This window comes from Temnothorax nylanderi, unplaced genomic scaffold (genome assembly GCF_030848795.1).
Source record: "Temnothorax nylanderi isolate EJ_2023f unplaced genomic scaffold, tnyl_v1.0 TNYL_tig0230_pilon, whole genome shotgun sequence".
In the NCBI taxonomy this organism is placed as follows: Eukaryota; Metazoa; Arthropoda; class Insecta; order Hymenoptera; family Formicidae; genus Temnothorax; species Temnothorax nylanderi.
Window position 1 is genome coordinate 152,790 of NW_027249292.1, and position 25,982 is coordinate 178,771.

Genomic DNA, 25,982 nt, shown 5'->3' on the forward strand with positions numbered 1-25,982 from the left:
CGCGCATTCGATGAACGCGATTGCACCGCGTCTCTCATTTACGTCTCGTTTATTATTCGCATGTTAGATAATATTGAAAGATTCAAACGTTTAGGCTTATCGCATTATTCGTTTTTATTGCGTGATACTCGTATCGGTAAAAAGTAATCTGTAAATGAAACATTGCTGTATTGGTAACTGAAAAAGCTTTTATTTTAATGATCTTTTTCCTATTTTATTTAAAATTTTAATTTCTTTTATCAAGATCCAAACTCTCTGCTGAATAAATTATTAAAAGAGAAAAATTACGAAAATAATATGAATTTCTTTTATGTAGAAGAACATTTTTGCTTGCTTCCATACATTTATCTTTTAGTTTCAAAAATATAGATTTTTCTTCTATTTTTAGCAAATTAGATCGAATAAACTGGATCCGGGCACTTCGCTATTCGCAATACAAATTTTCATTCACTTAGCGTTCTTTTACATTTGAATTATCAAAAGCTTTCACATCTACGTTAATCTGTAACGATACATTCTAATTACTGCCTCAAGTGCAATTCCTGATGTTTTGTGAAACAAATTAAAATCTCGCGTGCTATGTGTTTATTAAAGTACAATGAATACCGGCATTATCTACTTGTTAGCTAAACGCATATCTAATGCATGACTATTAAATAATAACTGATGCGATGCTCGTAAATATCCGCGATAAGGTGTACATTGCTGGCGGGTTGCGTGTTACTCGCCCCGACTTTTATACCGAGTGACACCGAATACCCGACCGAATGACATCCTTCGGGGTTAACCGTGTACTCTTTTCGTTCGGCTCAAGACATTACAATTCACCGCAACTAAAATGATGGGAAATTCCCGCCGGGTGCGCAAAGTATATTCCGCGAAAATCGCTATCACGGTAATTAATCGGAGATTTTTGCAGACCTGAAAAGAACATTACTGCAGACTCGGCGTTTTGACGTGCATGGAATCACGATTAATAAAAACATGCGTTGCGTATATAATCTTGTACATGAGGACGGTACATTTTAAAACGTCGGTAGCATACAGATTTTTTTTTTAATTTCCGTTTTGATTGAATAATTTATTTGTACGTATTAAAAAGTAGAACAAAAAGAAAATGGTTTTTTATCATCCTATATATCGCGTAGTAAATTACTTAGGAGCATCATAAGCAAAGTTTACTGTCAACATTTTTTATGATATAATAACAATGGAGATGTTTCGTTGGGTAGAATAATACGTGAAATGTACGCGATACCATAATAATGTACCAATCTAACGAATTGTGAAAAATGGGAGACGCAACATTTAACATGATTTAAGCTTTAAGCAATTATAACGCGTCGCCAACGTGTCCAATGTTTTGATCGCTATTACATGTATATTTCAACGTCAGATTTAACGTGCAAAATATTTACACATCGCGAGTTGAATCGAATTTGAGAGAGAGAGAAAAAAATTTGTTTTCAAGGCTCGTGTGAATATAAGTGCGAGCTTGTTCATAGAATTATATAGTACAGATATTACTTTTTAATCACTGCAATTATTAATACCGTTACTACGTACAATTACTATTATTTTGTGATCTAAAGGATAAATTAGATATCGTCATACGAATTATGTGAATTAGATATTATCACATGAAGTGTGGAAAATACACTTCTCCCTCGCGGTTAATAATAATAAGAATTAATAAGAAGAAGAAGAAAAGTGTTTTATATAAAATAATAGATGTATTATCATTTTATTTCCATGACGAGAAAATTTATTTAAAAATTTATGCAATAAAGATGAACGGTGAAAACGATTTGTCAGAAATACTTTGTAATAAAAAATCCAATGTTTAGCAAAATTTGTGCGATTAAACTTCGCTCAACTTGGTCTTTTTTTTCCTTTTTTTTTTCGATAATCACATTCACTATCGTAATGCTGCGCGATTTTTAATTGAGTCAGCGAAGTTCGAGCTTGTTGAGCGTATATTTACAAATTGATTGTAATCGATCGTAAGTTGTTTTGAAACATCGGCGGTCTAGTTTTGTATCCTTGAAGAGAATTTAAGCTTACGTGTTTAAACAATTTTTATCGTTGCGGGACGTGCTGACTGCACCACAAAGAGCCAAGCATATTCTGTTGCGTTACCCGGCTTACCGATTTATTATACATTATTCTCGCAACTATTGCATAAAAACAATAAAAAAAAGAAATATCTTCTAAACGTAGCGGATTTAGTTTCACACACGCGCGGCTTTTGAATTTCGATAGAAAGTTGCCTTCGTGCTAAATGCCTCGCGTGTCGCAACATTGTCATAAACGAACATAAAATCAGGATTGTGTGCGTCTAGTCGAAACAAATTCTGCTACGTGTTTGCCTTTCCTGAATCTGTATGAAAGCAGTTGCGGATCGGTTTACGTTCAGACTCTAAGTCTCTCCTTCTTTTACGACGCGTTTATGCGTTGCCATCGGCTAGGTCGTTCCGCGCGCACATGCAAATTGAACGGCGCGTAGACGTGCGTAGGATGTGCGTAATCTCCCCAGCAGCGTCGCCAGTCAATAACGGGATCTATAGTAATTCACCTTGTCCGCGGCAGACATTCTAATCGCTCGTCGGTCAAGCATTTAAATTGGCGACGATTAACGTATAGCGATCCATCCGCGCGCTCCGGTACGATCGAATTGAATTCGTGTCGTGCAAGAACGATCGACGAAACGGCTCTGCGACTGCGTTACGTAAATCACGACTTAACGATCCGCACAAAGTTGCTTTTAAAATTTTTTTATCGCCAGAGCAATATGTCCGTAAATCGCGACGAGGAATTCTTCTGATTTTATTTAATTACTTAAGTAGCTTTAATTACTTAAATAGCCTTAATCTTTCCAGACGGTCTCTACATTGCTATCGCGATTTCGCGATTAATGTGAATTTAATTTAAAAAAAGATATAATGAGCGCCTTCGTATCTCGCACTTGCTTTGTGACATAAGATCGCTTCACAAAATTATTTGAGCGGTCATTAACCTTGTCTGTAGACAAGATTATAAACTTTAATAGCCTTGCTTACCGATAACTGAAGGGAAACTACCACCTAGAAATGGTATAGGAATCGTAATCTTGTAATCAATATTCGATATGTGCGGCGTGAGGAATCATATTTACAACGTAATCAAAATGTTATTGTGTGAAATCTATGATATATCTACACTGAGAAAAAAATGTTCTGGATTTTACTAAATATTAGTTTGCATACAACTGTAACTCCATTTATTAAAATAAAGAAAATTTTCCTTTTTATTAGTATATTTTTTTCTTAGTAAATACACATATACTAATAAAAAGGAAAATTTTCTTTATTTTAGTAAATGGAGTCACAGTTGTATGCAAACTAATATTTACTAAAATCCAGAACATTTTTTTCTTAATATACCAAGTAGATAAAAATTCTTTAGTGATAGGTCGCTTGATTTATTGCTGACAATATAATGAATAATGTCATAAGATAGACGTATCAGAATAGGAAAAGATCTAAATATATATATATCTATGAAAATATAAATGGGAAAGTAAACGGAAAAGTTTATGATTTATCTTGTTAAGTATTAACTAAAACCTTTTTTCTTACCGTGAATAAATAAGGGCATTAATTTACAATCGCTGTCTCATAACGGTACAATAATCTATGACTGCAAAACGATGGAAAAGTGAAGGTATCGTATCCACATTTAAAAAAAAGAATATAATTATAGTTCTTACGGACTCAGAAACGCGTCTATAATTCAGTGATCGGTTCACTGATCGCATCTATCCTATCGAGTGGATTTTATGTTTCGACAGCAGTCTTCCGAGGCCTGCCCAACTCGCTCGATCGAGCAATCGCGCGGTGTCGCGTCTAAATTGCGTCAGAAGCGTGTGCACGATGTGCGTAAGGGGATCCTGCGCGTTTTACTCGCGTTTTATTAGGACATAACGGATGCGTCTGCGTCCAGTTTTTGCCGCGCGGCGTGACCTTTATGTGCGCGTCCATTTAGCACTGCCGCTGAAAACCCCGAGATACGCGGATCCTGGCGGGATACGCGCCGCTTAGAGACCATAAATTCCCTTGGTGCCTTCGTTATCTGCTGCACGTACGGCCTTCGTATTTCAGGAAGAGCGATATCGTAGCGTGGCTGCTGCAAAAGCCGTGTGTACCCTTCTGTTTCAAAGGTCACGCTGATATTCTCCTCTTGCACAGAGTATTACGCGTAGATTCCGTACAGTTATATCCACTTACCTCGTACGAGCATTCACTTTCCGAAACCTACGTAAAAGATACGTAATGTGAAACATGTCAAACATGACAAACATCCAACGTAAAATGTTACCTCACATTATATATGCCGATCGTTATATTATTAGATAATTCGATCGCCGATGAATTCTTTGTAATTTTTTAGTAGATTTATTGATGGCAACATTCTGGCTTTCTTCTAAACATTTCCTTCTATATATTCTCTTCTTAACCAAAAGAATTGTAATTGTCTGCGTCATTTCGAGACGAAATATGAAATAATGCTACAAGAGTACGTTAACGAAATGTAATAACAAGAAGATGAATTGCTAATGCAATTTTGCGTGCGAGTAAAGTGCGGTAAAATGTTCACTTTTCGCAAATGCCAATGAAGCAAAAGTACACTATTACGTGTAGAGAAACGCAATAATATTTTAAGTGTAGAGAAAGTAGAAAAACTGTCCTCTGACCAAACTTTATCCAGGCGATACGTAGGTAAGCAAGATTACAATACAGTGGTGTGCTAAGTGGAAGATACGTTCAAGTTACTGACGATAACTTAGGAATTCAACTCATGACGAATCCTCGCTTAAGAAGAAGGGCAGATCTCTTTGTTAAAGTAATCACAACAAATAGCGCGAATTGTTCAATTTTTCGAGAAAGAAATTTAGAATTACCAAAAAAGATAAAAAAGGGATAAGATAAGAACGGGGTCAGTACCTGCGAGAAGCGAGACATGTTAAAAGTAAGTTATATATTACAGCTATACCCCTATCGGACGATTTTGGGAAGAGAGTTTAGAAATTCCTTTTTATCTTTAAATAAAAGGTTGCAACGTACATTGCGAGATAAAAGATATTTGTTAGAAGATTTTTTTTTAGAGATATTTGTCAGAAAATTATTTGAGAGAAGTAAAAAAAGTTCTTAAAGAAATTTCAAGAATATTAGAAATTCTACGACAGCACAGCAGTACAATGCAGCAGTACGTAACACGCTTCATCGATTGGGGATAGTTCACTGCGAGGTTCGCTGCATCCTGCGTAAAAAATCAATACAGCGATTACACTAATGGACGCGCGGCTCTGTGTGACGATTTGCACGCATCTTTCGAAGCGGTTTAACATCAATTTTTTATATGCACATACACTTCTATCAATACACATCGTGCAAAGACTTTTCACTTTGATATTCGCTCCTCGTCAATCGTCACGTCATGTTTATCGACAATATTTCCTCGTCGAGAAGAAAGCCGTCTGCCTGCTGCCGTCTTCTTTTCCGTTTTTCCTGATGGGCGTTTTCTCGCGATTGAAAAGACACTGCGATCTTTGATCGCAAATTGGAGGAGAAAACGGTCAACAACGCAGAACGCCCCGGGGTTCTTTTTCTTACAGCGCCGTTAGAAAAGCATGGCACTTTTCTAACGGCGTTGTTGTTGCCAATGGAGAAAAATTCTCCCAAAGTTACGTTATCCTGCAACAGCGATTTTCATTCTATCCATTAAGTTGTTACATGGAATGGTTGCAACCAGCGAACATTCACTCATTAGTTACTGACTACTAAATTTATTCTTATTTCTGCATCTCACACAAGGCATATAATTATATTAATTTTGTCAGAAACGTGAATATGCGATATATTTTCACGCAGAAAGATTTAAATTAATACAATACGTAATTGCAAATAAAAACAATTGTCTTTCTGGTATACAATACACACACACAGAATTTTAATCATTATTTATATAGATTTCGGACATTTTATTGTTATTAGTTCTTATTTTTATTAATATATGCTAAGCTTTATAAAATTACCACGTTCGAAAATTTATACTTTATTTAAAATCTAAAGATATGGAATATTTTTCTTTACTAGAAAATTGAATTACTGAATAATGTTAAAGAGTTATAGATTGCCATATTTAATTTAGTATCTCTGTAATATTCTTCTTTGTTATTTTAATCATTTTCAGATAATCTAACAAAGTCATCTCTATTTGTGATTAACTTGTCGTGCAAATGATATGAAAATGGGCTTCAACATTCAATTTAAAATATCTAGATAATTAGCCTTAAGGATTTTACTTCCGCCGGGTCAGAACCGTTTATGGAAATTCGAAATAATAAATCATATTTAATTACAAAGCACGCAACAATGAATCAAGTTTAATCGTGAAATACGCAACGGTGAGCCGCGTAATTGCAGTGTATTGAAAATTAACATTCGAAATTAACATTCGATTTCATCTTAAGCTCGAGAGCGACACTCAATCAAAATATCTTATCGGTTAGATTAGACAGTGGCATTCGTAAAAGAGAATCAGCATGCCTCTTCTGTACGCAATTCGATTATCATCGAGTATTTATCAGACTTTTTCTCTTTCATTATCAATTTTATCGCGCGACCGAGAAGATCAATCAATTATTTTTAATAATGCCAACGATCAATTTCAACGATCGATAAAAGATCTGAATCTGAGATGGATCTAATCAAGGCACTGAAGCATGGTATTTAAAATCGCTCGTCGGGGGGAAAGAGGGGGTCTTTGAAAGATGACTGTGGAAAGTCTCGCGTTCGTTCCTCAAGTTTTGCTGTTAATGCCACTTAACCAGCTAGCCGGAACGGTCCATGATTGTCGCATTCACTCGCTCGGTGAGAAAATGCTAATTGCGATTCGCGACGAGGAGTACGAGGAGTACTCCCGGAAAAGTGGAGCGCCGCTTTAGAAAGCGCGGTAAACGCTTAAAGCGACTTTTCGCGTCTCTTGGGTGCTCGTTTATTTTGGGAACTCCTGTGCGTCGACGACGCAAAACGAGGCAAGGAAAAAAGAACGGCGCTATGAATGGCGATTTAATCGGGTCAGAAAGCGCGCGATTCGGAATCGCGTACCCCGCGAAGAAACGTCCTGCTAGACGTCCGAGATCGACCTGTCGATTTGGGTTTTTTTGTCTTAGGTCTCACGACGCCTCGGGAAGAGAGAGAACGGTGCATACGTATATAATTATACGAAGCGAGCAGTCAACCCCTAGTTGAAATAATCGCCGGTACTGTTATCGCCCGGACTGACGTGGCCAGTCGCGGATTGATGCAAATCTTCGCTTTATATCAAATCGAAATACGTTCGTGGAATATCTATGTCGCATGTATACACGCGGATAAACAAATATTCTTATCTCTATATACTTGAAAAGATTATTTCTGGAAATGTTTTTAGAACGTATAACTCTCTGAATACATAGAAAAATATGAGTTATAACTTATTGTTTAAATAGTAACAAAAAGAATTATTTTACCTTATACCCTTTCGACGGAGATGCATTAAAAGTTTTGTGTTTGATACATCTCTGCATAAAATCTGATTCCAAACTTTCCGAAGACATGATTTGTCGTAAAAGAAGTGGGAATTTTTAGATGAGGAAAAGATATATTTAACCAAACCGAGAACAAGTATCATCTTCTAAATTCTTGTCGCATATTGACACGACGACTGACGTTTAATCATCTCTGCAAAGGGGATAAATTTGCTTTCTCTGACGGTGCGACGTCGAACGAAGACAAAGACGGCGGCGACGACGACGACGACGACGGACGGACGGACGGACGGCGATCGCCCCCACTCACCTGCTCACAGGTCGAAAAAGCATCGAGTGTGACCGGTTACTGTTATTCGAGGCTACATTACATGCGGTTGCCGTTGTTTGTTCTCCCCGTATCTCATTTGTACCGCGCGCGGCAACGCTTATTACACGAAGCGCGCCTCGCAAAATTTTTCCGCGTATAACTGTTCTGCCGAAGGCGCAAAAGGCGAACATAAATCGCCGCGCTGGATGCGTAACACGTGTTTACATATGCGAATACCCTCGGCGAGTAATGCACCCATGGCGATTCTTCATGCCCGCGCGCGCGCGCGCGCGCGCGCGCGTGCACATAAATTAATTCATGTGCCGAACGCACGATAGTTCCATGCAAATCGCTTCGCATTATGCTCATTTACAGCGGATTAATTAAACCGTTGTGATTTCAGAATCGAATACAGTTCGACGACACCGCCACTCGCACCTTCGAATACCCCAGCGAAGCGTCGATCCTCGAAGGTGAGACCAGCAGCGTGGACGGCGAGACTTCTAGTTCCACGCTCGAGAAACAGTATACGCCGTGCAACAACAAAATCTCCTCGACGACCAGCTCGACGACGAACATGCCGTCCCTTCTCGGTAAGGTCAAACTTGAAAATTCCCGTTTGCAGCTTGCCAACACATTTTTGCAATTATTTCAATATAACAATATCGAAATTAATAATTATTATAATTATAATATTAATATTATTAACAATATCATAATTAAGTAGTTAAAACGAGCTGAAATTAATATATATCTCAAAATATTCCAGAGATATTGTTGACAAAATTACAGAAAATTTACCTCAGGGGTTTAACTTCAATAATCCTGTTATTTAATCGATAAACAAAAGCTAAACTAAATAGACGAATAGATAGAAGCAAAATGAACATAATGCTACTTAATGCCTGTTATCCGCAGGTGGTGGTGGACTAGCCAGTTACACACCAAGCAAAGTGGACCTGACGTCGGAAGGCTTCGAGCTGGGCATTACCAGGGCCATATTGATGGTTCCCGCCCCGACTGCAACAACAACGACGACGACGACGACAACCGGGCAAACCGAGAATGCGAGTGAAGTGGAATACTTGAGACCGGCTCAAGACGCGGGCGCTTGGGGCTCGGAGACGACCGGCGATCTTCTTTATTGAAAAGAAATGCAGAATGATGCCTTATTACCATCAGCAGCTCAACGTCCCTCCGCGCCAACAGAACGAACGAACGAAGCGAGAATGAAACTTATAAGGCTAACAATAAGTATTCCTTTTTTTTCCTAGCTGCGAGAAGATCGCGAGAAACCACACAAATGCAAAAGAGAATCAATATATTATAATAAATTTTAATATTAAAAAAAAAAGATTTACGACAAATGCTCACATAACCATACAAAGCGAATTTTTCATAGAAAACAGGTTTAAGACGTTCGCGTTCGTGACCGGACGATATGTCGGACCACAGATAAGTTATCGTCAAATGCACATTAAATTAAGCGAACTTTTTTTTAATTATGAAAAGGAATCAAAAGCGCAATCTCCGCTCATGAACGCGTCGAGTATTGAAAGCGAAGTTTATTTAGATGATTAAGAACTAACAGTATCATTCCAAGTATATGCATTTACTTTGTATCGTTACGCTATGTCAAATCAGCGGACTTTTCCTACACGATGAATCATCGAAACTGCCAAGATACGCTATATAGTGCTGCTTTTTTTATAATAGCACTCGAAAGGAAGAGCCCGGCGACTGATACTCCATTGCTTAGAGGAAAAGAGATAAAAACAGAGCATATCATCTTGCTGGCATATTTTATAAGGTAGAAGATAAAAATCGACGGGAGAATCGAGAATTTTGTAACCTTTTTGAGATTACTTTAGTGCTAAGCTGTGAGTGTTCAAGCTGCCAGTAAAAGGCCAGGGTTTTATGCGAGTTTTTTTTTTGGTAGAAAAAGAGGCAAACGATTGAATGTCTTTGAGATTCAATTGGAGGGGGAATAAAAAGTTCAGGAAAAAAACCAGCTCGAGTTTAGATTTGTAAACGTTTTTGCCAAAGTAGAACGTAAGTCTACTTAGTATATTTAATAATGTATATGTACAATAAGTATTCCAGTTCGACAAAACTGTAAGAATTGTAAATTTCAAAATACATCGTCATTTGTATCGAATGTATGGCAAATCATACTATGCCTTGCAAATGCGAAGATAAGCCATTACAGCGTATGCGTCTTTTCATATTGAGTTTGCATTTATTTTCCAAGGATCATAAATACATAAAACTAATAGCTTTCCAGCATAGGAGTTGCAGAAGAAAACGGCGGTTTAATGTTAATTATTAATTTTAAGGGAATTTTGTATATACTAAATTATTATGGGTCTTGCAGAGCCATCCAAGATAAGTTAATTGAATCACGAAAGTTCGAAAAAAAAATTACATTGCTTTAAGATCAGCTTTCTTGTACTTCTTGTATTACTTTTGTTCTTTTCTTTTTTTTTGTGTTAATTTTTTTTGTATCGTTTAGTTATGTAGCATCTCGGATGCGTTACCACGGATAATCGAAAACATTGTTTTGAATCGTGTAGGTGTAGGTATTTAATAATGTATGATTGTAACGATATGTAGTTAATACGATTTTATTACTTGGACAGTGGACTGATTCAAGCGAGAAAATGCGATAAAAAGATAATTTATTACGAAGGTGCATTATAAAAGTGAACCGCTGCCGCGTTTTGTTAGATTTTCAAATATATTTACTTTATTTAGATGCTGTACCAGTTCACCGAATAGCTTGTGATGTACCGCATTGTTTGAAAGACTTGTTCTTGTGTCACAGCGTTGTGTCTTACACTGTGATATTTTTTGTTAATCTTTTCTAGTGTAAAACATAAATTTCCAATTATTCGTCAGACCCAGCAAGTCGTCAATACTCTTTGTATCTCGTTGCTACAATACACGAATATCGCAAGAAGCAAGTCGGATTGCGTTTGTGCAACATTCCAAATTGAAACTGTATACGTATAGATCTTCTTTTTCTAATTTGTCAATTAATTAATCAATTGTAATCTCCTTACTCTATACAGGAGAGCTGTGTAACAGTTTTGTAAATTACCGTTGTACAGAGAATCACGAAATACCACATTTCGAGTAAACAGTAATGAGTGGAAACGATTGTGAGGTGACTATTAATAACTGAAGCTTGGATCTATATTATTACCTTCTTAAATATATAAAAGTATCGTGTGATGTATTGTCTATGTGTTACAAAATATCGAAGTAATAAAAGAGACAATTACTCCTTATTTCTTACTCAGGACTCTAATCTATAAATTTCCACATGAGTAAAAGAATGCAGTAAAACGTTATAAAAAATTAATCTTATTTATTTAAATAAATGGATAATGTACAAATTGAATGAATGAGTCATATTTTGTGATTCGGGTTAGAAAACAGTCTCACACATATATATTACAGGACTAGCGTTAAATCAAGCTTGAACTTAAACTAACGTTAAACTAATGCTAAACTTAAACTAGTGTTATTTGTATATCGAAGTATAATATTCCTCTTCGAGATCATATAAATCCGCGGCCATGTCGTCCCTCAAGGAAGCCAGTTTTTGATCACATTCTACTTGCTTAGTCCTAAATAATTTTCCATTTTGTATTATGGCGTCATTTACAGAGGGAAAATCATTCAAGATTAAATACTGCTTTATGTCAGAGACTAGTTTCATTAACGACTCGCCGGCACGCACGATATTGGCTGCTCTGACATGCATTTCGTATGTATCTTGCTCACATTGCGTCATTCGAGATAGTTGAGAGTCATTTTCCCCTTTTGCGAGTTTAATTATCTCTGGAAATAACAGAAACACACCGAAATTATTAAGAAAGACATTAAAAATTATAAAGACAAAGACCTAAATTCTATATAGGCTGCGTTTGCTTTGGATCCTTTCGTGCTAAAAACATCACACCATCTTTTTTCAATATGTAATAAACAAAGATGGACTGACGCTTTCAGCGAAAATGCTCAAAGCGAACGCAGCCATAATCTTCCTTGCAAATTCCATATAAATACATAAAGATAAAAGTTGTACTTATTGTATGATTATATTAAACTGTATTATGTGCTGCTATGTCAACATTCTAATATTATTGCGATACAAATTTCTATTATTTTTTTTTTTATTTTTTTATATATTAATGTAGTTTGAAAATAATTACCGCACATCATCTTTTACATTTATTTCATATTTATGCCTTTGACAATATTATGCCTAACGTTATCTTATATCACTTTTAGTTTTTTAATATTTCTGATTTGTGCTATGTCTATTGACTGGAAATGACACAAAAATGAATACTTTCTTAATTCATTTAGATATAAACTTCTAAACATGTTATGGACTTTTTGAGAAATTAGAACTAAAATTATGGAGTACTAAACAGCTACAGCAATTGTTTGTCGGGCGAAAAATTTTATCTTGATTTTTAATCTTACCATCCTACATAAAATGTAAGAAATTTCAAGTGGATATACGTCCTGGGGAAGTATTCTACTGTAAAGAAATAACAAATGAACAAATTCCGAGATAATGGATTAAATAAATTGTGGCCCTGCACTCGCGGAGGATGGAAATCCAAATAATTGGACAAGGCTCAACATTATTGGAATGCAATAATAGTCTGTTCCTTGAAACTGCGCTATGTTATACTTTCTGCAGTTAAAATAAATATACAATTGAAGGGAAAGAGAGGAAAGGTAAAATGCCCAGAAAATTCAATTACAAAAAAAAAACAAGCCTAATTACTGGAGGCGAAAACGGGAGTTTGAAAGGTGCCTTCAACCCATTCGTAGGGATTGTATAGCGCATAAGACTCATTTTTCCTCGCTTAGAGATATTTGCTTAAACTTTTAATTGAAAGAAACTTGTAAAATAACTTGAAGTAACGTAGCTCGGAGCGGAAAACGCCTACGAACGATAGGTTAGGATATCTGGATATACAGGTTAGAGAGGTACCTTCGAAATTTTCCAACATGGACTTCACGTCGTCCTTTAACCTCGTCGTGTACGATTTCAGTAACGCCTCCTTACTCTGAGGAAGCGCACGTTGCGTGGCCATCGTGCCGCAGGAAAACGGAATAACACGTGTAACACTGTCGACGTCTTCGCAGGACACAATAATACAGCCGGCCCAGTGATGGCAGTGATAACTTGATAAGTTGCGAATCAAAGGGGATTGAAAGAGGAAGGAGGTGAAGGAACATATCTTGCGCATGCGTAAAACGATACGCTGTTTACGTCTCAGGTATGTATATATTTTGCTGCAATAAACGATGTCACTGGACTCTTTCGAAGGAAAGGAAATATTAAATGTAGATAATGATTAGAAGTATGTATTACTTATTGTTATAGCGATAGAGACCCAGCCAGCACCGTGTCCAAAATCGGGACATAAGACGTCTTTTAGTCATCTTTTTTTCGTCAGACGTCTAAAAGATGTCTTTTAGACGTCTCATGTCCCGCTTTTGGACATGCGTGCTGTCTGGGGATTCACAGGAGCTCCAGAAAACATCTGCATAGTATCTTGGCACGAGTATGCTAAAGTTGATCACATGATCAATGACGTACCTACTCACGCATACGCGTGAAAGTCCCGCCCGAAGAGATTCGTCCCTCTATTCGCAACTCCAGGATACAAATAAATAAATAATTATTCATTACTTAAATTAATGATTTTTTTCATTACTTAAATAAATGATTCTTTATTAACTGATACGTATAGAAAGAGAGGCTCGAGAGATATTGGAGGTCCATATACCGTCTTTCTCTGACAAAAGATACCGGGGGTTGTCCGGGGTGAAAAGTTGGCTAGGATGCCTTGGCTAGAATTTCCCTTGATATATAGCTACTTTCAAATTGAAATTTTGCAAAATGTTTGCTAAAAAATATCGTCGGCAAAATACTACCTAAGATATAACAATAATGACAAATCTGTTGCAGAAACCAACAGAGCAGCTTTCCAAGACCTCATTTCTGTTTAGTTTGTTGTCCCCACTAATTGTAAAAGCATTATTGCTGACATCAAGTTTGCTCGGTCCATTTTTAAAGACGACTTTGATCAAACTCCGATTAACTTAATCGGCGATTAATTCAATTGACACAGACTTGCTGAACGTAAACTTTTCTAATTATAGAATTTATTGTATATTGTATAATCTTTCCATGTTTTATAACAAAAGTCACAGATATTTGATAAGTTAATTATTAATTAAATTAATCGGAGTTTTGTCGAAGTCACCCTTCCATTGTGCTATAAATGTACATATTATAGACTGACCGTTTTGAAAGAATCATGCGCTTTTACGGATTTGGCAAACCTATACGAGAGGCCAGATATATAGAACACAAAACTCATAATAATTCGGACATGTCCAGATGTCCAGGTAACTTTTGAGCGATGAATAAAGTCACGATCACGTCATCATGATGTCATCATGAGTTTCATGTTCTACCTGGGGGATTCGCTACTCAATCCTCCAATATCCCTCATCTTTATTATCATTATCATTTATAACTGCGTCTTACTATTATAGAGGAGCATCTCGAGCATTCGAATTTTATTATCAAATTATCAAATCTCATTCATCGAAACGATCCTTCGAGAAGATCGACGAAGGGAAGAATCTCCCTTATCAGCGCGATTGCCACTCGAATTGCCCGCGACATATTGATTTTCACTCGAAGGCGAGCGCCGTTTTCACGGAGCCATCCTCGCTGGCTCGCTCTCACCCTCTCGTCCTACCTCCTACCCCACTCGGCACGGTAGACCCGGTGACCCTCCAGGGGGTTGGGAATCGATATGAATACGCCCGCGAAGAGCGCGCTCACCGCTGAATCTCTCTCCGCGTCTCCGCTACCGCCACGCGAGGTTCCCGGCCAGGCCACGCGAATGCGGAATCGTGCCCTTGCGCGAGCGACCGGAAGTACGAGCGCCGTCGGCCGTCGGCCGTCCCCTCCGTTTCGCCAGCCGCCTGCCGCAGCGAGGGTGACCGCGAATCGTCGTCCCTCGCGCCCGCGCGCCTGTCCGACGGGGACGACGGGGATCGAATCGGCCTCGGTCTCGATATATCTCCGGGAGGCCACCTGGCCACCCTCGCGGCTCGCCTACCCACTCGCACGCGAAACTCGCGCGCGACGAGTAATCCCGGGCGAAGCGCGATACTCCAGTCGCCGAGTGTATTCCAGTTCGAAAACTTGGGCCTTGGCCAGTTCCCAACTGCGAACCGCGAGGATTGCGCAAGAGAGCTCTCGCGCGTGGAGAAGAACGTCAACTCGCGTGGAATTGAATCGGGAATAAGGAGAGACGCGGAAGCTTCGGGAACGGGCAGAAGGAATTGTGCGTTGGAATTGATTTTCGTCGATCGTGGTGAACGAGTGGCGAGAGGCGACGGGACGGACGAACGAGGAGAGTGACGTTCGCGCGAGGAGATTCGCGGGCGATCGAACGCGCACGCAGCGTCGTGAGACCGACAGAAGGAGAGGGTGGAAAAGAGAGAGAGAGAGAGAGAGAGAGAGAGAGAGAGAGGGAGAGAAGGGGAGGGAAAGAAAGAGAAAAAGAAAGAGAGGTGTTCGATTAGTCGGGCGACGAGGTCGATCGGGCGAGGACGATGGCAGTGAGCGCTTTCTCGACGACATTGCACACCACCGATTTTGCCACTACGTGTCCCACTACACCCGGTATGTCGTAGGAGAGAGCTAAAGAGAGAGCGAGAGAGAGAGAGAGCGAGCGAGCGAGCGAGAGAGAGAGAGAAAGAGCGCGAGAGAGGGGTGAGGGAGGGAGGAACGTACGGTTTTAGCGAGCGCGCGCGAGAGAGCAAGACGCCGCTGGCGGAATGGCGTGCGGCCTTCCTCGACAATGCGCGATGTTGCTCGGCTTAATTGTGATTTTAATGGCAGCGCTCTGGACCGAGGCGTCGCTACCACCCGAAGACGAGGAGGAGAACGTCCTGCACATCGGCGGTATCTTCCCCGTCGCCGGAGAGGGCGGCTGGCAGGGCGGCCAGGTAAGGGAGCTTAGAGAGCGGTGATCCTCCCTTGGTCCCTTTACTCCCTTTAAAACGTGAGCCGCGAAAACCAGAGACTTGTATGATTACGTCGCTAAAAAGGGTGAACATTTATTTATTATACAACATTACAACGACGTGTCGTAAGGTACTTTTCTTTTTATTTCGAGAAAATAAACACAGCAAGCTAGGAATTTTTTCTTTTCTCTTTGTAAGATGGAAGTTGCTGAGCTGGTAAATAGAAGGAAAATACCCAAGGCTCCGTTTGCAATGATTTATTTGTCAAAATTAATTGTAATTGGATTATTAATTAATGTACGCGACGTCATCGATAAAAATTGATGATCGCTCCGATATCTTCTTCGCCCGAGAACCTCATATATCTACGAGAGCTTTTAATCGACTTTCTCAGAAGCCAAATCAATCTTATTTCGTAAAGAGAAGGTAAAAAATTAATAAAGTTATAAACTAATCGTATGCTTTGATACTAAAATTAAGAAATTACCAATAGTGCGATCTGAGAGGCTTAATTATCTTTTTTTTTTCTTTATAAATTCAATAAGAGATACATCGTGTCTTCCTGCTCATTTTGTATGTGCGTTACGAAGGGGGACGAATTGTTATGCGATCGTTCCTCGCTCTCACGAATTCCTCGATAAACAACCTTGTGACATCGATAGCAAAATGTCCAAGACAAACTTCGCGAGCCAAGACAAACTTTGGAGACCAGATTCCAGAAGTTCCCTCATAACGGCGAGCAAGTTTACTATGAGGGAGGAACGTTTTTCTTTGCTCCCCTATTCGCAACCAACCCCTGCGCGTCGGAGCGTTCTTAAAGCCAGAATCTCCAAGGATCGTGTTAAATCCTTAGTCAATTTAGTGAAGCACGCAATTTTTCACGAGCCCTAAAAGCTCTTGGATCGACAACAACGATAATAATAATAAGAATCGAGAAATCGCGGCACAGTAACTCGCCTCTTTATTATCCCGTCATAATTATCTCTCGCCGGAGCATATTTTCTTCCGGATCGTCGCTGTCCGACGACATCCGCGGTGATTTACCGAAAAAGTTCCACGAGGCATTCATTATTTTTCGCCAGCGAACGCGTTTAAATTGCACCCGCCCTTGCAACATCGTGCTCTTCTACGACGCAGTACTTAATTTCGTGCTTCATTTAAGGATTAAAAGCAATGATTTACTTTTTGGTAAATAATGGAGTATTTAATTCTTGCTTTACCTAAGAATTAAACGCGATGACAGTCTTTTTTTTTTTTACGCGGCGTAAAGTTGGCACAACCACGTAAAGTAATCTGCATACACAATGAACTGTTTCGAAAAGTTCTCCGGAAGTTCCGCAAGTTTACCGAAGAACTATTAAGTTTCTGACGAACATTTTACGATTTTATAATTTCTATAATAGTACACGATATCCTATTACGAGTACGAGGAAGCTTAATAAACTGTCCACATAAATGAGATCGTCTAGTTAGTTAAAACATACAACACGGCAAGGACGTATTTCCAATTTTTCATAGACATTATATTCCTCTGAATATCTCTTCTCGTGAAATTCTCTTGGTTTTTCGTGTGCGAAATTTAATACTTTTCGCCCCACGAATATTTACGTCGCGATCGCGATCCCTCCTGCGAGGGGGCAAAACCTTGGGGTTTTTAATCGCGAGCAACCCTTGCACGAACGGCACCGCTCTTGACCCCGCGTGCAAAGCCGGCTCATCAAATTAGGGGATTAATCAAGCTGAATTGCGTTATCATTTATTCAACAGGCTTGCATGCCAGCCGCGCGACTGGCCTTAGAGGACGTTAATCGCGAAAAGAACTTGTTACGCGGATATAGGTTGCACCTCCATTCCAACGATAGCGAGGTAAACTCACGAAGATCCTTTTAATGGCATTATAATGGCGGACGATGGTCGCCGCCGTCGCCGCGATAAAATTATCTCTGTAATTTATTACCCCTACATTTCAGTGCGAGCCCGGCCTCGGCGCATCCGTAATGTACAACTTACTATACTTTCCACCCTATAAATTAATGCTACTAGCCGGGTGCAGCACGGTATGCACCACGGTCGCCGAGGCGGCGAAGATGTGGAACCTGGTGGTGGTGAGTATACCTACCCATTTTCTTTCTTACTCCGCCCCCTCCCCTCCCATCCCCCCGATCGCGTTTTACGCGAATCTCGTATTTCATCGCGGCCATACGTATGTTCTCGTGGTATAATAAGAAATATGAGAACATCTGTGACATTCATTCTCAGCTCTGCTACGGTGCGTCGTCGCCGGCGCTGTCCGACCGAAATCGATTCCCGACCCTGTTCAGGACGCATCCTTCCGCCACCGTGCACAACCCCACGAGAATTAAATTGTTGCAAAAGTTCGGTTGGTCTCGGGTAGCGATACTGCAACAAGCCGAAGAAGTGTTCATATCGGTAAGAATATCAAAAACGTACCTCGCTTGTCTCTCACGAAGTTGAGAAATCAAAAAGTGACTCTATAAGACAGATTTCTCGACTTTTGTATATTTAACAAATTTAAGAAAATATCTTTATATTATACAGTGTGTAACAAGGGACAAACTTCAGGGGATGGTAAGGTCTCACCAAAAGAATCAATTTTTATTGAGGAACCCTAGCTTGTTTTCCGACGCGTCCTTGAACAGTTACGCTCTGATATACATCACTCCAGTCGATGCTAGGGAGGAACTAATTAAGAAGATTATGAGGGCTTTTGAGGATTAAATCAGGAACAATATTAAAATATTCCAAGCAGTAAGAAATTCAGTGCTACAGAGATATGATAAATATAATCAGGTGCAATAGCAAAAAATAAAATAAAATATACCAATATACTAGTCCACACGTTCCTTAATTTTATTTTCTATTTTTTGTTTTTTAAATTTTATTTACACATTTTATTACAGAAGGTGTTCAAAGTGCTTATCTTACACCTGATTATATTTATCATGTCTGTGTAGCATTGAATGTCTGCTTGGAATATTTTAATATTGTTCCTTGATTTAATCAAAAGTCCTCGAATCATGATCCTTTTAATTAGCTCCTCCGTGATGTACACCAGAGCGTAGCTCCGCAAGGACGTATCGGAGGACAAGGGTTTCTTAACAAAAATTGATTCTCTTGGTGGGACCTGCCATCCCCTAAAAGTTTATCCCATGGGTCTTATTACACTTTTTATATATTACTTGCCTATATTATATTACCTATCTAAGAAAATATCTTTATATATTACCTACCCTGCAAGCTGATCGGATTAAGGATTAATAGCTGTCTCTTGCGTGATGAATCGCCGTCAGTATTATAAATAGATGGTAAACCTGATTCGTCAAATTGTCATAGACCGTCGAAGATCTAGAAGCACGGTGTAAGGAAGCTGGGATAGAGATAGTCACTCGTCAGAGCTTCCTGTCAGATCCCACGGACGCAGTGAAGAATCTACGCCGTCAGGACGCGCGGATAATCGTCGGCCTGTTCTACGTCGTAGCCGCGAGACGGGTGCTCTGCGAGCTCTATCAGCAGAAGCTGTACGGCCAGTCCTACGTGTGGTTCTTCATAGGCTGGTACGAGGACGACTGGTTCGAGATCAATCTGGAAAAGGAGGGCATCACCTGCACGAAGGAGCAAATGCGAATAGCTGCGGAGGGACATCTAACCACCGAGGCGCTCATGTGGAATCAGAATAACGACACGACAATCAGCGGCATGACCGCCGAGGACTTCCGAAAGAGATTGAACAAGCTGCTGAAGGACGACGGTTACGACATAGATAACAATCGATATCCGGAGGGATACCAGGAGGCGCCCCTTGCCTACGACGCCGTCTGGTCCGTCGCTCTAGGTGAGTTTCTCGGATACACGCATGAATATCCAATAAGTTGACAACCAATAATCGTCTATATCGATTTTTTTTTCTTCTTTGTCTCTACCATCAGCGTTTAACAGAACCATGGAAAGGCTAAGCAAGTTGGGGAACAGTTTGAAGAACTTCACTTACGAAAACAAAGAGATCGCCGACGAGATATACGCGGCGGTAAACTCGACCCAGTTTCTCGGAGTTTCCGTACGTAGTGCCGCAGCTGGAAAATCGCTCGTCCGCTCCCTTCAATTTTTGGCTACGTTAAAATCTTTTTCCCGCAGGGTTACGTCGCGTTCAGCTCGCAGGGCGACAGGATCGCTCTAACGCAGATCGAGCAAGTGATCGACGGAAAGTACGTTAAATTGGGGTACTACGATACGCAGAGCGACAATCTGACGTGGCGGAACGTGGAGCGATGGATCGGCGGCAAGGTGCCACAGGACAGAACGATAATAAGAACCGTTTTGAGAACAGTGTCACTGCCCTTATTCATAAGTATGGCGACCTTGTCGGTGCTCGGTATCGTGATAGCCATCGGATTGATCGTATTTAACGTCTATAATAGGCACCGAAGGTATACACTATACCTATCATACTATATCGTATACTATATCGTGTTGCAATCGTTAATACATTATCTAACATATACCGCGGACCAGGCCGCAATCTACAATCGATAGCTAAACACAACCGATGTCTACTTTTCAGAGTTATATATTCGTCTCATCCCACCGCCAACACGATAATGCTCTTGGGAATAATAGGCTGCTTCTTGGCCGTGTTGTGTATAGGAATTGACGGTAGGTTCGTGACACCGTGGCAGTTTTTGATAGTCTGCCAAGCTAGAGCGTGGACGATGTCGGTCGGTTTCACCCTGGCGTTCGGGGCCATGTTCACTAAGGTGTGGAGGGTCCATCGACTCTCTACGAAGGCGAAAGCCGATCAAGGAAAAGTAAGTCGTAAACTAACTACGGATAATCGAGTCTCTCCGCTGGTAAAGCGGTACGAATGATCTTTATAATATTTGCGAGCTGTAGCGCGATGTGCATGAAACAGTTCTGCATAGTTATCATTATTCCTCCTCCGCCAGACGACTCATCTGCGAAGATAATCGTACCGCTTTTCCCCTTGAGTTCCTCATTAGTAACGAGACTGATTTTTAGTTTTTCATGAAGATGGAACCATCCTGCATGGTTTGCTGTTCCCGCTCGTATGTCCCGCATCTTTAACCTATTCTCGATTCCTTTTAGTCATTGACGGCTAAACAAAAAGTTTCGTCTATACAGAAGAAGATTGAGCCGTGGAAGCTGTACGTTATGCTGGGCGGGTTGCTGTTAGTGGATATCATCCTCCTCGTCACTTGGCAGGTGATTGACCCGTTGCGTCGGAGAATCGAGAGCTTCGCCCTGGAACTGCCGCCTTACACAGACGAGGACGCAATGATCAAACCCGAACTGGAACATTGCGAGAGCGAACACAATAGCTTGTGGCTCGGTGAGTGCAACTCTTGACTCAAGAAGACACGTGCACGCATGTGTCAGAAAATAAGTACTGTGCGTGCGAACCTATATAATTCTATCACGATGTAAAAGTCGTGTACAGAAATTGTGAATATCTTTTTCCAGGCTTGATCTACGGTTATAAAGGAATTGTTCTTGCTTTCGGGCTCTTTCTATCTTACGAGACGAGAAGCCTCAAAATCAAACTGATCAACGATTCTAGATACGTGGGAATGTCGATATACAATATCGTAGTTCTATGCCTCATAACGGTACCTGTGGTAATGGTCATCTCTAGCCAGCAGGACGCGAGCTACGCCTTCTCGGCCCTGGCCACTATTTTTTGTTGCTTCCTCAGCATGGCCCTCATCTTCGTGCCGAAGGTCATCGAAGTGATCAGGCATCCCCGAGACAAGTCCGAGTCGAGATACAATCCGGACGGCGCGGTATCTAAAGAAGAGGAAGAGAAGTATCAGAAGCTGCTCACCGAAAACGACGAGCTTCAGAAACTCATTGCCGCGGTAAGAATTCAATGTCGGTGTTATTGCGAAAATAAAACTTATTTGTACTGATGGAGTAGAATCGGCACACTAGAAGTGTAAATGTTTAAATAAATGCTATCAAGAGCTATGCGTTGAAGCGTTTAGCTTTCTTTTAGCGTGCCCTAGCGAGACCGTCACTCCGCCGACTCCGCGTTTTTGCTGTTCTCTTCCGTTACATTCTTTTGTCTGTACAGGCTTCACATTTCTTCTATAAAAATATTTTGTTTCAAACCCGTTCTAAAACAATGTTTTATCGATTAATTATCATATCTGCTGTCATTATGTATTCTTTGATTATTCTTGCATATTCTATCCCATGTATTTCAGAAAGAGGAAAAGATTCTAACTCTCAAGCAGAAGCTGGCTGAACGCGACGTCCTGAAGGGAACCGGCACGAGTCGTTGCAGGCAAGGTCAACCGAAACAGTCCTTCATCATTGCTGACTATCCCACCGGCGAGGGGACATCGGACAGCGCTATCGGTGGGGGTATTTCCATTTGTACAAAATCCTCCCGCGCTTCCGCTTCTGATGTTGAGTTTTCAGAGACGTACTTATAATCTCTCCACACACACACGAGTAAAGTCAGGCCGCTACGGACGTCCTCATGCATTCGCGCGATACAATTGGGACCTAAAGTTCTTTTCAATCGATCTCGGTGATTATCGTTACGCTTCGCTTTTAAATCGAACGTATTTCCGATATTATTTGTCGTAAGTATCGATGGGTACGTACTTAATTGCGTGTTTCTTCACGATGCACTCTCTCGGATGCAATGTCTCGTTGAGTGACCGGAGTACACGATTGTCCACGGTAGCTACACCGCCACGCGACGACAACACGGACGATGAAATATCGAGTGACTGCATCTGCACAATTTAAAAGAATTAATAAAACGCCAGAAACTGGATCGCGATTTTAAGTTATTAAAAAAAATGGCACATGCATTTTTCCTCACGCAATTTCCGCACGATAAATTATGTTACGTTATCTTCATTGACTACAGACTCGGTGAATATAAAAAAATAATCTATTAATACAATAATAAAATTAACAAATAAAATGTTAGTGTCGTGTTAACGTGAATGTTAGCTCTTCATCAAATTGTTTAGAGAATTTTTTGAATTGTTATTAATATAATTTATATAGTTTGTCGCTTTAGTAAGAAAATACTAATTTCGTAGCTTTAGTACATCGCTAAATATTTAAATATACAAATATCGATTAATACGTATATGTGGAGTAGTAATTTTTATCTTAGTGTACTAGTAACTCTTCCTGCGAATTCGGATAAACACACGATTTAATGAAATCTGGCCTATGTTTCGTGAAAGTTTTTATGAAGGTTGGCCCTACCTTTCTAACGACAATGTGTTCTTCTTTCTATAATTATCTACTGTTATTGATTAATTATTTATTGGTAGAACGACGTGTGTATTTTTATATGTAGCCCGATTCTTATTAGCTGTTGGCGTAGATGCCCGCGATTGGATGTTTGTGAAATTATCAGGTGTATTTTTCAGCACCTGTGAGAAAGTACTCAACCGGATTTCCTTAGCGTAATACAATCTTATCCTATGGACCAAGTTACCCCTCTCCCCCCGTGGAATTAACGTTTTCAGGGATGAAGCTTTTAAGTGTTTTATATCTTGACTTTTAACTCTTTTATCGAGGAGCTATATACTCAAAGGAAAATATAACGAAGTCGTTTAAGCCGTTAACGTTGCCATCGTTTTCAGTCAGGCATTTATATTTTGATATTTTTCTTAAAAATATAACGAATGAACAAGAGAAAAACAAAAAATTATAACAAAAAAATTATTATGAAAACGAAACGTGTTCGCTGAATGAAAGGTAAATCTAACTAAACAGCAAAATATGTTATTGTTCCTCCGTTGTTTCGAACAAGAACGAGGGACCTGAACTATCTGAAGTTACATTCTTATACCGGGTATGTAATTTTCTCGTGGACTATATATCTATCTCATGAAAATGTTTATCTTTCCAAACAAGATAATAAGAAAGAATAAAAATATATTTTAAAACGCACAATATATATAAATATAATAGACATGTTATATTTGAAATAAAAATGAATTATTCAACCGGTATAGATAATACCGCGGCTACAATTGCAATTTGGATTTGAACTGGCTCAGGATGATATTTATAACATGCTTATCATTTGTTACAGAGCACGTGCTTATATACACAAAGCAATTTATAATGTTTACGTTAGGCCTAAAAATAATCTGTACGATCACATGATTGAGTTGTTGCAGTTAAATCTCGTTAGAAAAGTGTCGTGTTAATTGTGTACAGTACCAAACCGTTGTTGTAAACCTCATGAAGCGTACTCCCAAATTTGAAGAGACAAGAAACCAAAAAATTGCAATTTGGTCTAAATCCGGATTAAATGCAGTTGTATCATAGACGCGAAGAGTGTGCTAACGAGATTTAAATGCTTACGAGAATTCCATGCCGTTCGTTTATAATTTGGGAGTCTTGATGAGGTGAAGTGTTGCATTACCGTTTAGCATTTAATGCCGGGAGACGCACGATTGTTAATTTTTGACGAACGTTTTTGACAGAGAGCACCGGAGACGCGCGTGGGATCATTTTCCGATACTTACTCGGGTATAGGAGGACGTATATACGTTTCCGACTTCCAAATCATTTACGGACGGATATTCAGCATCAGCAAAATTTGTCCATCCGCGAATACGCGAGACTTATGGTGTTTTGACCTTCTGTTTTTTTTAGGCACGCAGCACATCGCCGAAATGTACGAACTGCACCGACTATGATGCCAAAGCAATACACACACAAACGAGCGCTACGCTTGCGACAAAACTCTCTTCTAAAACTAGTATTAAATCTACATGCACGGTCAATATTGCGAATCGTAAATAATACGCGAGTCTTGGAACACGCCAAACGTGAGAATGACTCTCCTGTATAATGTCTGAGACATAATTTCGCGACGACGCGCGACGGGAAGCCCGTTTCGTCGCGCGTACTTAAATTGTAAGTTAGTTTATAGCGTTAGTTTATGGAATTGTTTTATATGTTTCGATACGATTCGACTGCGCCTTAGAAAGAGGAAAAAGAGCGAAAAAAGAAGAAGGATACAGTATTGAGACATATATATATATATATATATATAATATATACGTTACGCGGTTATTACGGTTGTCTATCGCGTGTTCTCTCTCTCTCTCTCTCTCTCTCTCAGGCACACAAAAACCGAAAGATATGTGAAATCTGTCGTCGTAAATCCCGTGTGTAGGCATGTGTATTTAAAAACGGAATGTAATTTCTCATTTTACGGTACCTACCACGCGCGCTCACCCCACGCAGTATTTTATACTGTACTCGTTTTGATCGACTGCCGCGCAAACGGCGCTTGTAAGTCTAGCATTATACATTATATAACGATAGCCCTATCGAACTGTTGAACGAAAGTATCACATATATGTACGTTAGATTATGGAGATATTTATTTTTAAGTTTTTGAATTATAAAATCCGTTAAAAAAAAAAAGTCGAAGGCTCTACCTAATTATTAAACCCTGGGATTGTTTACTCGATCCGAAAGCTCGCGTGGCTCGCGCTATATAGGCGCGACGATCGACGTGATCGCGGCTGTTCATATCTCTACGTTGTTTCTAGAGTTGAGATTTTAATAAAGAAAAAATTTAAATGCTGCAGAGTCACCACAGAGTTTAGTCAGTGCACCCTCATCTCCTCGTGCGAATACGCGTATATATTCGTTGATCGTGAATGAATACTTGAATTATGATGCGTTCACGGGAGATATGCATGTATTTGATTATGCGTTGTATACTATGATTATTATGAATATGCTGAAACAAAATTGATTAAAAAATAAATATCACAAACTCCGATTAGCTTAATCGGCGAGTAGCCTGTTAAATATTACCCGCAGTATATTAACACAGACAGAATTATCAATTTCTCACTATTCGATATATGGACAGAGATATTAGAAATTAAGAATGACAAATTATACAGACAACATTAAAAATTTTGCTGCAGGCAATTCCGTCGATTGAATTAATCGAGTACTTAATATGCATATAGTACATAGAAT

At 39.6% G+C, this 25,982-nt stretch overlaps 3 protein-coding genes across 6 annotated transcripts in view; 2 read left to right on the forward strand and 1 right to left on the reverse strand.

The window, feature by feature from the left end:
* Bif (protein phosphatase 1-binding protein bifocal) overlaps positions 1–11,170 on the forward strand; it is a 39,626-nt gene extending 28,456 nt beyond the window's left edge. The window contains exons 3-4 of the mRNA XM_071717931.1: positions 8,284–8,473; positions 8,799–11,170. Of these exons, the coding sequence (XP_071574032.1) occupies positions 8,284–8,473; positions 8,799–9,028 (420 nt within the window). The 3' untranslated portion in view covers positions 9,029–11,170. The remainder of the gene's footprint in view (positions 1–8,283; positions 8,474–8,798) is intronic.
* A 60-nt stretch (positions 11,171–11,230) lies between these two features.
* Positions 11,231–13,319, reverse strand: LOC139779543 (mediator of RNA polymerase II transcription subunit 22). The gene is made up of 2 exons (XM_071717936.1): positions 12,895–13,319; positions 11,231–11,726 (listed from the first exon to the last, which is right to left on the reverse strand). The coding sequence occupies exons 1-2, from the start codon at positions 13,151–13,153 to the stop codon at positions 11,407–11,409; spliced, it is 579 nt and encodes a 192-aa protein (XP_071574037.1). The 5' UTR covers positions 13,154–13,319; the 3' UTR covers positions 11,231–11,406.
* A 971-nt stretch (positions 13,320–14,290) lies between these two features.
* On the forward strand, positions 14,291–25,584 carry Gaba-b-r1 (gamma-aminobutyric acid type B receptor subunit 1). 4 transcript variants are annotated; one of them, XR_011719921.1, is made up of 14 exons: positions 14,291–15,615; positions 15,835–15,941; positions 17,727–17,825; positions 17,930–18,064; positions 18,219–18,389; positions 19,314–19,812; positions 19,907–20,034; positions 20,112–20,404; positions 20,539–20,782; positions 21,081–21,324; positions 21,456–21,850; positions 22,199–22,352; positions 22,416–22,582; positions 24,633–25,584. XR_011719921.1 is itself a non-coding variant. In XM_071717932.1 (13 exons), exons 1-13 carry the CDS (start codon positions 15,546–15,548, stop codon positions 24,674–24,676), a joined length of 2,583 nt encoding a protein of 860 aa, XP_071574033.1. In that variant the 5' UTR covers positions 14,295–15,545; the 3' UTR covers positions 24,677–25,584. The 4 variants fall into 4 exon arrangements, 1 of the variants encoding a protein (XP_071574033.1); XR_011719919.1 differs by having other exon boundaries at positions 22,199–22,582; XR_011719920.1 differs by having other exon boundaries at positions 14,293–15,615; positions 21,117–21,324; positions 22,199–22,582.
* The last annotated feature ends 398 nt before the right edge of the window (positions 25,585–25,982 follow it).

Coding starts and splice junctions, on each gene's coding strand:
- LOC139779543 (XM_071717936.1), bottom strand. CDS start 13,153: ATGCGCAAGATATGTTCCTTCACCTCCTTCCTCTTTCAATCCCCTTTG. Junction 11,727..12,894: donor CATGTTGGAAAATTTCGAAG/GTACCTCTCTAA, acceptor TGTTATTTCCAG/AGATAATTAAACTCGCAAAA.
- Gaba-b-r1 (XM_071717932.1), top strand. CDS start 15,546: ATGGCAGTGAGCGCTTTCTCGACGACATTGCACACCACCGATTTTGCC. Junction 17,826..17,929: donor TCCATTCCAACGATAGCGAG/GTAAACTCACGA, acceptor CCTACATTTCAG/TGCGAGCCCGGCCTCGGCGC. Junction 21,325..21,455: donor ACACAATAGCTTGTGGCTCG/GTGAGTGCAACT, acceptor ATCTTTTTCCAG/GCTTGATCTACGGTTATAAA.